This window comes from Alligator sinensis, unplaced genomic scaffold (genome assembly GCF_000455745.1).
Source record: "Alligator sinensis unplaced genomic scaffold, ASM45574v1 scaffold1049_1, whole genome shotgun sequence".
In the NCBI taxonomy this organism is placed as follows: domain Eukaryota; kingdom Metazoa; phylum Chordata; order Crocodylia; family Alligatoridae; genus Alligator; species Alligator sinensis.
The window spans coordinates 58,927-73,466 of NW_005842672.1; the positions used below are offsets into that span (position 1 = coordinate 58,927).

Here is a 14,540-nt window from a genome sequence, read left to right on the forward strand (position 1 = left end):
TAAAACAAGCAAGCAAACAAAAATTCAATATTACTATATTTTCTTACATACATATCTGCCCCAGAATATAATGCACACCTTGTTTTGGAAAGTCGACTGAAGAAAATTATGGCTGCATAGAGCAGGGACAGAGCCTAATCTTTAGGGGCATTTTTACACATGCATGAGTCGCAGCACTGGGTGCTTTGAAAAGCACCCAGAGCTCTGACGCACATAGCTGTATAAGCGGCAAAATGTGCATCAGGGCTGAGAAAATGGCAGTGGTGTACTTTTGAACTAAAACACCTGGAGGTGCTTTAGTTCAAAAGCACACTGCCACCATTCTCTGCACGCTGACGTGAATTTCGACACTTATACGACTGCACGCAGAGCCATGCAGTTCGCCTCAGCTCGCATGCAGAGCAGGCTCAATTAATTGAGTTTCCTCCGAAGCGGCAGATCTCTGGCATGTCAGTGGAAAAAAAGTATGTGTACAAATGCCCTAGATGACTCCCTCTCCCTTTTCTGCTTAACTAAAACTGAACCACTACCTATGGCTGAAGACTGGCTTTCATGGTTAGGGTCTATGATTCTGAAAAGAGTTAAAAGAATCTCCAGAGCTCTGAAAAAGAACGAGAGAGATTAGGAGCAACTAGCAAACAAAATTGCCCTATGATAGGTTACCTTGATTAGTAGACTTCAAGACCATTAAAAAGGAGAGACAAATCATTAACACCTGTAGAATGAAGAACAATGAGCCGTTAAGTCAACTGTTTATTTGCCTGAACAGTGATGCCAGGAGCTGCTGCACTGTAGGATGATTCTGTCCCAGGGATCAAAGTAGGGTTATTCTATCTCAGGCATAAAATCAGCTTCCCTATGCAATACCCATCCCCAATTTTGGAGGCTGATTTTGTGGGGAATGTGCATATTGTATGTGAGAAATTATATTATTTTTCTTCTCCATTTTGGATTAATTCTGCACAGGTAGAGACAGTTCAACCAACACATTATATAATATCAAACCTCCGGGCGCTCTCTGGGCTGCTACTGCCAGCAATAACTACTCTTTTTGTACCTGTATGTGCAATTCATTAAGCCTCATTTTCTTATCATGCATATATCAACTTCCATTTACATTTCAAATTTCTTTTTCAACTTTGTAAGTTTTTCGTTGAAGTAGAAGAAGTGCTTAATTTTCTATGTCGGGCTCATATACATTTTGAAATGTGTCATTTTGAAGTCTAAAATAAGCTATGCATCATATTTTACAAAAGTCAAACAAAAAACTGACAACATTTTTGGATGCTGTTGCACAGAAAAAGCATACCGACTATTTACTTGACCTTGGATCAGGGTAATTATGTTTAAAACACCCTAGGGAAAGTAAAGTACTTTTCTTCCCTTAATGTTTCATAAACAGTTTTATCAAAAGTGAACTCTATTATGACCTTAATTAGTTTGTAGCCCTTCTGCAAAATGCCTAACCCAATGAAACATCCAAATTACAAAGCAAGAAAATGCTATGGAAGGGTAGCTCTATTATAAATAGTAATAGTGTCAAGAGCAGAGCAATGCCCTTCCCATATATACAGTCTAGCTAAGGACCTTGCTGAATCATGTTAAGTGGCAAATACAGTTTAATTTCACAGAACATTTTTGCAAATTTTTTTGCACTTTATAAAAAAGATAATCAGTAGCAGTCAGACATTCCATGCAAGCAGAATTATAGGAACAAGGACTTTTCACAATACTATTGCTCCACAATTACTGACTATCCCTGAACTTTATGCCTCCAAGTTCACCTAGATATGCAACTCTTACTTCAGGAAAATGGGATTACCTAAAATGTGATCAAATTAAATTACAAATGTATAATGTAAAATAAGGTCCTAAGATATAAAAGATAATACTGTGGGTCATTTATCTTTAACTATCATCTAGAAAGGTTCAGACAGAATCCTATTAAGTTCTATATACTGTTCTTTCCACATATAATAAAACAAGTGAAATTAGATTTTTGAAGTCAAATAGTGTCTAGAATTTTGAAAACATAGCAAGCAATATGCTTTTAAAATTATCACACAAATCACAGCCAATTACAGGTTCAGTTAACATGCAAAAAGCAAAAGATTCAGACTCATTCTTTACAAAATCAACGTCTTTTAAAAAAAGCTTTTTAGCAGATAGGAAAGGATTAAAAGAGAATTTAAACCATCTGTTGGTTAAAGTAGTGGTGGTAAGCCATTGAATAAGTACAAGAAAATAAAATTCTACGCAGTACAAAGATAATAAGGCACCATGTTGTAAAAATGTGTAAACTGCAGACTTTAACGTTAAAAATATTTTCAGACTATAAAATATAAACCCTCTATGGCATTAACAGAAAAGTATGGGAAAATTACATTAATGAAACATGGGACATATTTACTGCTCATTACAATGCTTTGAGAATGTTACATACCTCTATCCCTACTACTGCATATGATAAATCAACTTTCACAGGAGCTATATGACTAAGACTATTTCTACCATCAAATGTAGAGCCACTAAAATTTTAGTCCCTAAATATCTATCTAAAAACATCAAAGACAAGCATAAAGTTAGCGTGTAATCTGTCTGACGGAGGACATAAGAAGCAAATGTACCACAAGCACTTTTCCATCAAGGTTTTCAGGAGGTAAGGTTAGACATGAAAGAGATTTAAGTTCCCTAAACTTTCTGGGCATAGTTGTGCAACAAACAAATTACATCATTATATAAAAAGATACGCCTGATTGATATAGGCCACTCACTGGAAACCACGCAAAGATCTGAAAGATGAGATAAGCATCAGCAAAAAACAGCAAGAAGGAAAATATCTTAAATATGTGCCTAATGGCAACATAAGCTGTGATTTATTCTCCAGTCAAGCTCACTGAAAACTGCAAACAAACCTTGACTGAGAACATCTTCCTACCAAATATAGCTAAAAACAATCTCTTGCTGCCAACTGAGAGGAGAAAGCATCTACCTATTGAAAGTTGATCTACCTTCAAGCAACTCCCAGCATTTTTTTTTAATGACAGCTTTAGAGCTTGTATTTTGACCTGCCTAAATTTAGCAAAAAGTATCAAAGTTTGTTTCAACTTGAAAACATGCAAGATAGAGAGTTTCCATCATTGCTATAAAAGTAAGTGGTGGGGGGGGTCACAAGCAGGTAAAGGCACAAGTGGGGCAGCAGAACTCAAAGCAGGGAGAACGGTGCCCGTACTGTGAGCCTCATAAGATGCAGAACTTGCAGCAGCTGCAGCATTCTCCCTACTGCAAGCCCACAGCCGAGCAGGCTCACGGGGAGGCAAGCATGGTCCCTGCTGCAAGCCCTGGAGCTGATAATGCTACCACCATTGGGAGCCTTGTTAGCTATGGGGCTGGCAGCCAGTGGTGCAACCCTGTGGCTAAGAGTCCCTTAGTTAATGGGGCTCACATCCACAGGGAAGTACCTCGCCCTCGCATTGTATTAATGGCGTGAACAGAACAAGCTACAAAGTTCTTACACAATTTTTGTGGAACAACTTCGTAGTTTATTGCTTGTTTCATCATACCATTAATTGACTGAATGTGTAGCTGGGTCACAACTGGCTATCACCCCTTAAGTGTAATGTGTAGAGGGGCCCCAAGTTGTTTCAAGGATTTAGTAAAGTTACAGCATTGTCGTAAGAATGAATTAAAACATTACTAGGATGAGCCAATATAAGAAAACACCAAACACGTTTAGGTAAAGAAGTTACCAAAAGAATCTCTCTTTTACCCCCAACAAAATCATTTAATTCTAACAAAGGAAAGCTTTCGTTTTAGCATATATGTAGCTATAGACAGAGATCAGCAGAAGGCTATTAATATCTATTTAACCTTTTGTTTCAGAAACACTATATTTTTCCTTCCATTTAATACAAGTTGCAATATATTTTTGTTGTGGCCGTTTATAATGACAACAGGCTGGCTCTAGCTTTACATTATAATCAGACCACAATTAACTTTGCAACACTGTAATAGTATGGTGGACCCTTTCCGCCTCAAATTTCCTCACCCTTGTTAATGCAATATAAATCACCAGTAGGCAACTGTTCAAGATAATGAATGGTTAAAACTTGAATATTTAAAAATTATATTTGTTTTGCATCAATTAAAAGCATACTAGAAACTTCTTAAAATACATACAAAAGCCATGATCCCAGCCTTCAAAATTTACAGTAGGTAGCTTATAACAGGCATATGACAAACCCAGGCAGGATAAATACAGAACAGGAAAACAAGAACACATATGAAAGAAAAGAACTATCAAGGATATGGAAATCACCGGAAATGAAACTCAACGCAACATGTTTTTCGTCAAATATGATGGTGTCAGATCCATCTAAATTTATCTTCCTGCAATACAATGACAGACGTTTGAGGTAAGAGCAGTGAAGTAGTTCTAACCTATCTAGGTTTAAGTAAAGCATTTGACAGTATGCCTCTTGGGAAATTATCAGCTAAACTGGAGAAGATGGGAATTAATATGTAATTTTAAAGATGGATACGGCTAAAAGTAAGACTACAAAAGATTACATTTAAAAGGGAGTTATCAAATTGGAAACAGGTTACAGAGGTGTTCCTTCAGGATCAGTTTCAGGATCAATTATTTAACGTTTTTATTAATAGCCTTGGTGTAAGAACTAGATGCAAACTCAGTGAAGCCTGTGAAATTAGGAACAGACTTACCATTTGAAGCACTTCAAACTGCATGTGCACTTTGAAGCCCTTCAAAAACAGAACACAAAAATAGACAAGTGCGCCCCTGCTGTGGCCCCCAGGTGGAGTGCTCCAAAATCATCACAACTACATCATAGTCTACAGCCAGAGAGCATGGCAGGTGGTTTCTGGGTCCTGCAGCTCTGCTTCTCCCCGTACTACTACACACACACAGAGGTGGGGAAGCAGAGTAGAGCAGACTGTCAGAAGAAACCTCACTGACAGTCTGTCCTGCTCTTCCTCCATTCCCTTTGCAGGGGAAGGAAGGAAGCAGGGCACTGTGAGATACTGAAAGACCAAGCCCTCCCCTATGACTCTCCATAGAGCTTGTAAACATAACACGAAGCACTGTATTTTGAAGTGCCTCTAAATAATGGTCTATAATTTTATTTCTGGAGCCCTTCAAAGGCATTTAAAGTACTTTTAGGCTAGAAACAGATATTCAAAAAGCCTGAGCCTGAATTGATTCAGTCTTTTCAGGTTAGTCTAACCTGGCTAAGCTAAATCAATTTATAACCCAGACAGACCTCCCAAAAATGCAGGGACATGCCTGCAGTGGCTCAGGCTAGAAGCAGGGGGGGCACTAGAGCAGCCCTCCCTTTGCTTCCACAGGGCAGAACTGAGAGAGGGGCATGGCCAGGCCCCAGCAGGATGCTCTTATTATTCCCACCCACCCCCCAACTTCCTGAGCAGCCCAGCAGCAGGGAATGTTTATCACCCTTAAGTCAGTGTTTCTCAACTCATTAAGAAAACAAAGCTTCTCTCCATTAACTAATAGAGCTCTTGTTAAACAGCTCTTCCAAGGAAGGACATGAAGCTACCTGTTGATTAGCTCCAAAAAAAGCCTGCCTGCCTCTGTCCTCTCCCACAACATGGACCATAGCCAGTGTGTGGTCTGCTAGCTAATGCTGAGGTGTCTGCATAAAGCAGAGACGACAGGGGAATAATCCCTGCTTAGCAGGGAGAAGCAAGGCAGACGCTGTGTGCATGCAAGTCTGTGCTGAACTCCAGCCAGTAAGAAGAGAGGAAGGGCTGGCCCTGCTGTGGAGCAGAGAGCCCCACCCCACTCAGAAAGCATGCCAGGATGCTGGGGGTATCTGGTTTATCTTAAACCAGCAAAGGGTCTGGGACAGACATTGCATAAACTGGTTTGAGCCAAATCAGTTAAGTCTGATACTACATTCAACCAGGTTTATCTCAAACTGGTTTCAGCCATTTTCAAACGGGTTTATGTTCACTGAACATCTGTTCTGTTACAGGTTTAAACCAGTTTCTGATCATTTAAACCAGTTTGTGTGTAATGTCTGTCCCTAGCCTTAACATTATCTGTCCAAAACTTAGACTGGGGGATACTGCTAATCTAGAAGAGACCAGGATTATTAAGTAGTAAGTACTAGAGGCAAACTGATACATTGGCCCGATATTGGATCAGCACCAGTATAAAGAAAATGTATCATATCGGAAATCTGCCTGATACGGCCAATAATTTGGCTGATAAATGTCCATGCGTGCATGCAGCTGCAGCACAGCACACAGGCAGCGAGGAGCACAGCACAGCAGTTTGGAGCATGTGTGCAGCCGATCAGTATGGTGTGGTGGAAGGGGAGAGGGGAGGAAAAAGGAGGGAAGGGGAGGGGGAGGGGGAGGGAAGGGGCAGGGCGGGGGCATATCAAGGCCCCCGTGGTGAGGGAGGTCCAGGAACAGCTGGTCAAGTGCTTTCCTGGCTGCTCATCCAAGAGAGCATGGAGAGGGGCATGTGCCCCAAAATGTGCGCAGGGTGGGGCAGGCTGGGGCCATGGCTGTGTGGCTCTTTGTGTCCTGCCCCACCCCGCACAGATCCAGGGGCACCTCCCCCCGCCCCCAAATGAGCAGGTGAGCGCCAGACCAGCGGCTCCCGGAGGAGTGGCACACAGCAGTGGGAGCTGCCCCCATCTCCCCACACCTCCTGGACAAGCCAAGGCTCTGTCCCATGCCTGCTTCAGCCCGGCTGGGCAGAGCTTACCCCAGCCCCTGTCCCACTCCTTCCTCACCGCGGGCACCTTGATCTATCGTCCCCCTCTTTCCCCTTCCCTCTCCCCACTTCCACCACACCAGACTTACCAGCTGCATGCAGCTCTCCAAGCTGCTGGGCTGGTATTGGAAAACTGATCAGTATCAGCTGATATACCTCCTTAAAAATCAGCTATCAGTATTGGCCCCAAAAATCTCTTTCAGTGCACCCCTAGTAAGTACTGAATAACCCTGTAGAATGAAGCAACAAACAGTACTGACATTTAAAAGTCAAAGTGAATGACTTCACACTTTATATTAATATCAAGAAATGTTTGCTATAAAATGGAGGGTCACAGTTCAGTTACAACACAGAAGGAGGATCAGGTATACAAGTCAAACTGCAGGATAACCATAAGCTGCCAGTGACATGTGGCTATGACAAAGGCTAATGAACTTCTAGAGTATTATGGACAGGGTACTTTTAGTAGAAACAGAAAAGTACAAGTGTACCATTGCACAAGGCATTGATAAAGTCATATATATATATATATATATATATATATATCTCAATACGTTCTTGCAATCTCTGTTGAAGAGCCAAGAATTTATACTAGAACAGGCCCAAATGAGGGCTACATGCAGGTGGGCAGAATAAGAGAGAACATGGTTACTTTTTATAAATAAATTCACACACTGAACAAAAAGGAGAGAGGAGAACTACTTAACTTGAACAAAACTGACACAAGAACAAGTGGTACCAAGTGGTCACAAATCTAGCCTGGAAGGTTTTTAGTGATAAGAAGAGTGAAGTTTTAGAATGGTCTTCCGAAGTGCTGTGGGACAAAAAACCTGAATTACATTAAGATGAAGCTTAATAAGTTTGTTGGAGGTACAGGATGATAGGATAGTTGAGAAATAATTAGCAAATTCAAGTATTGAATATATGCATTCAAGTATTTAAAATCACCCTGACAGTAATGAAAAAAAACCCTTCCACAAAGAGATGAATTTATCTGGTAATCCCATGCTAAAGGGTTTTGCTGGTCACTCTTCCACTACATCAGTGATTCTCAACCCTGCCTGCTGCAAGATCCCTTGAAGGATACAATGAGGTGTGAGGAGATAAGCAGATAAGCACAAGCTCAGGTTTGTCCTTCCTTGGCTGCTTTCCTGGCCCAACAGTCCAGGATTTATGCAAAGTAGTAAGCACTTTCACAGATAAAATAATTTTTTAATTTGGGTGCCACTTAATTCACGAAAGTTACTGGAAGGGTACCTTATATCCAAAAAGGGTGAGAACCACTGCTTTAAATACTGACTACTGCTAGAAGCAGGAGCTGGCTAATATACTCCGAAATGTCTTAGGGTGAAGTGTCTTGCTCACTTTCTGATGGTCAAACTGATCCCCAGAACTGGGACCAGGAAGTTCTCCCTCAAATCAAATCATCAAAGACCATATATTAAACCCAACAACTCCCTGACATTGCAGTGGTAATACATTCATGATGGTCTCTCCCTTATTTTTTTGCTAGGGGCATACTGTAGGTTTGGGAAATTTCTTTTTAATAGGTTGCTTTATGTGTGGCTGTGATGTCTGAGAGGGTTTGGGAGTGAACAAGCTTATCCATCCTTTTGACAAGGGGTTGCTTGCAAATGAAGGGAAATGAGCTTAACAGATTAGGAGGCCCCTTCAAATCCTATATTCCTATTTTCCTAAAAATTACAAAAAGTTAAGCCTATGTTGTTTCCTTTTGGTAAATGCATGCTAGGAAATTCTTCTTTAAAGTAATTAAATTTTTCAATTTAAAAGTGAATTATTTCAGTTTCATAGGATTCTGCATAAATGAATTTTTAGAGTGGAAAGGGTGATTTAACTTGTAAAGAGATATTTAAAACACATCCTAAGCAAAGGTGGTGTGGAAAAAGTCTCAGAAATTGTAGTCAGAAAAGAAAAAAAAATGCAGATAGAACATAGGTTGGAATCCAACTAAACCATATTAAGATGGAAGAATTATGAACTCTTTCCTACAGTAGCAAAGTTTCTTAATTCTAAACTATAGTATTCCCATCTATTTAAATCATACAGAATAAACTGAGAATACCTCATAAAAAGGTAGTCAAAATAGGAAATGTGAATAAGTGGAACAGCAAGAAGAGCATACCAATGATCTGAGCTTTTAAACAAACAGAAAGTTCTGCAAAAAATATTTTTCATATTACTCCTGTTACCAGAAAATGCATCACAATAACTCTAAATCTTTCACAATTAGTACCTATTGTTACTTTTTTTTTAAATTAGGCAAAATAGCACAAAAAACACTTTAATCATAACCTAATATCTATCATATCCTAATATCAATTTATATTTCTTTAAAGGACTTAGTTCTTTGGGAACTGAGTCCACATGGGATTTTATACTCAAAACTATTTTTCACTTCAAAGGAGCCTTCTTCATGGTCATACATATATTAAAAAGTAAGAAAGAGAATGTTTTGTTGGGTAACAATTAATTACATTAAAAAATAAAAGTAATGCTTAGGATACCTCTCAAGTCTTACCAGGCAAATATGAACGGTAGAAGTTCTGGTTCCATTTTAATTAATGGCAGAACTTTCATTAGTTTCAATGGATTCAAAGCATTTCCCCTCAGGCTTTTCTGGCTGCCCCAGCAGTGGGTTCCCTCTTCAAGGACTCAACACAAAGCTACCAAGCTAAAAACATGCGTGTCTCTCTTTTGTTCGGGCTAAAAGACACGAAGAGAATTCAGAAGCCACTGTGATCCAGACACTAAATGGAAACAGGCACCACATGGTATATATGTGGTTTCCACATACAGCAGATAAGACTCTGATCCCATGTTTGACTATGTCTACATGACACAACAGTGCTATGATAAACACAGAAACCACTGATGCCAAAATAGCATCTCAATCTTTATTACAGACACATAAGAGTAGCTACTTCAGACACCAAGCACCAACATGGAATCCTTAAGAAGCTGATCCACCAGCTGCTCTGTCCTCAATGAGAGGATAATTAAGCTCCTTCATTAAAAGCATTTTTCTGTCTACCTAAGTGCCCAGTCACTACACCATTTGGCAGCACTTCATGTATAGTCAGTTTCACTATTTTTCCTGTAAAAAGGCAATAGTTAAAAAAGGTGCTCTGCAAACATCAAGAGGGTATTCAAGGAAGAAAATGTCTTAAATGGTTTATTTTAAATCAGAACAATCTACTTAAAAGCTGTTGTACCAGAAAACAATTTTTTTAAATGATCTATTAAAAAAATTAAAAAACGCTTATCATCGTCCCCGTTAGACTACTTTATTTGCAGACTTCAGAAAAAACATAAATAAAATGTGTTTTAAAAGCGTCTCTGGGGCAGCAACCCTAACTTGCATTCTACGATATCATGCTGTAGTCAGACTGTGACATTCCTGGCAGATTTCTGCCATAGGGAAATCTCCCTTTTCTCTGTTTTCCATCGATGTACTGTTTCTCAACATCCTTAAGTATTTCAAAGCCTTGACATTAATCAGTTATCTCCACTAGTTAAGGACAGGAGAAATCAATTTACCTGAATGCCATCAAGCAACTTGCTCATGCACCAATAACTGTCAGCTTCAATGTTCTGCAGCACTTCTTCAGGCAGACTGGAAACATCAAAATTTTCCACTTCTTCTTCTGTTTCAGAAAGTGAGAGGAGAAAAAAGCAAGTCAATGAAGTGCAAAGAATAAATAAAGTTGAGAAAAATAATTTAAAACAAAGACAGCCACCACTTATCTTGTATTCACAAACTTCAATATGCATTTCCTTAACAGGGACTAAATGCATCATTTATTGCTCAACTGTGCCATTTAATGGTCTTAAATGTTAATGAATACTTAATTTGTTGCAGACTGTGAAAATCCTGAATCATGTCTGGTTAACCAGAATTAATATATAATAAATTACTTCATTCTAGACATTTCACACCTGAGGGGCAAATATCAGTAGCAATAAATTGGGACCCCCACACACACAAGCACATGCACACAAACACACATGCGCCCACACACACATACATCCCTCCCAAACCTTTTATATAGATTAAAAGTTACCTGTAAGGTATATAGTATTTCCCAGCTTTTTAAAGAGAAAAAAGCTAAATACATTGAGTCCCATTTCCTGTGCTCTTAGCACAGTGGGGCCATCAGCTCAATTAGGACCATTAGATACTAACACAATGTCTTTTCTAACAAAACAAGTAATAAATAAAAAAAGTAATCATTGCTTTTTTCCTAAATAGTTAATCTCAGAATGCATTCAGGAAAAGAATTTTTTTTAAAAGCCAACTGAAACCTATTCCTTACCCACATACTTTTTATATGTGCCAAAGTCATAGCAACTACCTCTACTTAATCAGAACCTACAAGATTTGCAGCCAGCATGTCAACCTGGAGGTTCTCCAGTTCAACCACTGAGAGCGATTATATTGTAACAAATTGTATCTCATGAATTGATATCGTGCTCTCTAAAGCCATTTCTTGTGATTTTTAAATTGAAGTGTTTGATTCAAATCTTTAGAGTGAAATTACAGAGGACATCACTTCAGGAACTGCCTTCCAGAGCCACCCTGCAGCCCCAAGAACTGCTCTGATGTGAACTGGGAGTGCCCTGAGTAACTAACTGTCTTCATTTCCCTGCTGTCAGTGCTCAGTAGCCAGTTCCCCAGATATCTGCCTGCTGCCTGGCTGTTCAACAGTTTGCTTCCTTGCCAGATTATGTGAGCCTTGGGAAGACTAGGATAAGAGCTAGATTAGTTCTGCCTAGACCCTGGCATGTGGCCTGGGAAAGAATGAATTTCCTCCTTCACATATCTGCAAAGCAGCACAGAATAGACGCAAAAAGAGCTAGGAATCCATAAAAGATTAATTGCTCCCAGAGTCTGTTCCAAACCTATATGACACGTTATCAGGCTGGTGCTGCTCTAATTTGTCCCAACTGGCTATGGTCCCCCAAAGGGATTATGTGACAGCTGGAGATAGCACTCTGGTGACACCCTCTCAAACAATGTTACCTATGGTTCCTGACACTTCCTGTATCACAGCCAGGTCCTGAAGCAGATATGGGCTGCAGGAGTGGACTGTGTGCTTGTTTTGGTTTGACTTGACCTGCCTTGGGTTTTGGGAGAGGGAGGAGAAAGGAAAAAGGAGAGTGAATGGTTAAAAAGGACAGAGGAGGACTTTCAAAGAAGAGCCAATTATGGTACAATGTACAACAAAAAGGCACTGTTCCAGGCAAAGAAGTTAGTATTCAAGAATGAGTGACAGAAGTGCTGAACAATGGAAAAAGTGTTCTTGGTCAAGGGAAAGGGCCCAAGCAAGAGCAGGTACATCCTGCAGATCAACATCTGGCTGCGCAGGGTTGCCAGGACGACTGCCTTCTTCAACTAGGGGATGTTGTTCCAAGAAGGAGGATTTCTGGGAAGAGATAGGATCCACCTGACAAAAAGAAGGGAGAGCATCTTTGCAGACAGGCTGGCTAACCTAGTGAGGAGGGCTTTACACTAGGTTTGCAGGGGGATGGAGACCAAAGTCCTCAGGTAAGTAGGGAAGCAGGAGACCTGGAGGAAGTGCAAGCAAGAAGGGGAAACGAGTGAGGCGCTCTCATACTTCCTGAGAAATCAGGGCAATCAACTAGTTACCTCAAGTGCCTGTAAAACAAATGCATGGAGCCTTCGAAACAAGCAGGAAGAATTGGGAGTCCTGGAGCTATGACATGATTGGAATAAGACTTGGTGGGAGCTCGCATGACTGGAGCACTGTCATGGATGGGTACAAACTGTTCAGGAAGGACAGGCAGGGGAAAAGAGGAGGAGGAGTTGTGCTTTATGTAAAAGAGCCGTATGATTGCTCAGAGCTCCAGTATGAAACTGGAGACAGGCCTGTTGAGAGTCTATGGGTTAGGGTCAGAGGGGAGAGCAACAAGGTGATGTCATGGTGGGGGTCCACTACAGACCACCAGACAAGCAGGAAGTGGTGGATGAGGCTTTCTTCAAACAGCTAAGGGAAGTTTCCCAATCACAAGCCCTGGTTCTCATGGGGGGCTTCAAATCACCCTGACATCTGCTGGGAAGGCAATACAATGGTACAGCCTAGGGGTTAACAGGCTGGGCAGCAGCTCTGCAGAAAAGGGCCTGGGGTTAAGGAGACAATAAGTTGAATATGATCCAGCAGTGTACCCTTGTGGCCAGGAAAGCTTACAGCATACTGGGCTGCACTGGTAGGAGTTCTGCCAGTAGGTCAAGGGAAGTGATTATTCCCCTTTATTCAGCACTGGTGAGGCCACATCTGAAGTATTATGTTCAGTTTTGCACCCCGCAACTACAGATAGGATGTGGACAAATTGGAGAGAGACCAGCAGAGGGCAATAAAAAGGGTGAGGGGGCTCGGGCACATTACTTATGAGGAACAGCTGAAGGAATTGGGCGCATTTAGTCTAGAGAAGAGAAGGCTGAGAGGGGATTTAATAGCAGCCTTCAACTACCTGAAGTGGGGTTGGAGAGAAGATGCAGCTAGACTGTTCTCAGTGGTGGCTAATGACAAAACAAGGAGTGTTGCAGCAAGGGAAGTTTAGCTTAGATACTGAAAAGACTTTTCTCACTAGGAGGGTGGTGACGCCACCCAGAGAGGTGGTGGAGTCTCCATCCTTGGAGGTTTTCAAGACCCAGTTAGACAAAGCCCTGGCTGGGATGATCTAGTTGGGGATGGTCCTGCCTTGAGCAGGGGGGGTTCATAGACATCATAGACATCAGGGCTGGAAGGGACCTCGGAAGATCATGGAGTCCAGCCCCCCGCCCAAAGGGCAGGAAGTCAGCTGGGGTCATAGGATCCCAGCAAGATAAGCATCTGTCGTGAATCAGAGCAGCTGCCGGCAGCTTGTCTGACTCACACACCGGAGTGTTTAGATTTAGAGCTCGGCAGGCGGGTAATTGATGGATGGAGTGGAATTAACCAGGCACAGACACGCGTAGGTTACAGGAGTTTGTTTACTTACGTCGCCTAGATAGTGATGGACGACGCAGGCGAGCCTTTGTTCCGTTACAGCTTCGGTTATAGAGTTGAGTATACGCATATAACTTCGGTTACAGAGTAGTGTACACGCACACAGTTAGGTTACAACGAGATAATGATGGACTATTTATAGGCAGAGGTGTTTTACAGGAAGGTCGGGCTTACAAGACTTTCTATGTCAATATTTTACGCTGATGGGGTGATTGATTGGGAGTTGATCAAGTTCCCAACTCTCTGGGGACGAGCACAGGTGTCTCCTTAGAGATCCCCAGAGTTCTCTGCCTTGGGCGGAAACCGTTAAACTATTTATAGGCAGAGGTGTTTGACATAGACACCCAATGATGGGCCGTTATGTGGAATCTTTAATTTTTTGGCAAGCAGCAGCAGTTTGTCTCCTCAAGTTACAGGGTAGTGGGTTAGGTTTCTCTACCTGTTACGTGTGTGCTACGTGTGAGGAGCTTACGTTTATCTTTGACCAATTATATATAGTTTCCCCTAGCATTTTATTTCAGCTGACCAATTATCTTCAGTTCTCCGCCAGCGTTTTGTTTCAAGGAATTTTTGGCAGGGATGTCTTTTAACCCTTAATTGTCAAAATGAGGATGATTTGAATGGTATCTCTTGCTTAGTGACATGGGCACAATTTAATTGGGTTGTGACACACCTAAGTGTCACATGGGGCAAGGCAAACTGCTACCCAAAACCACAACACTATTCTTTCTTTTTTTTGATTGTTCTAC

The 14,540-nt window shown here is 41.1% G+C and overlaps 1 protein-coding gene across 1 annotated transcript in view; it reads right to left on the reverse strand.

Moving 5' to 3' along the window:
- TBC1D22A (TBC1 domain family member 22A) overlaps positions 1 to 14,540 on the reverse strand; it is a gene marked incomplete at its 3' end in the record, with an annotated part of 235,047 nt that overhangs the window by 42,631 nt on the left and 177,876 nt on the right. The window contains exon 9 of the mRNA XM_006033873.3: positions 10,322 to 10,428. Within this exon, the coding sequence (XP_006033935.1) occupies positions 10,322 to 10,428 (107 nt within the window). The remainder of the gene's footprint in view (positions 1 to 10,321; positions 10,429 to 14,540) is intronic.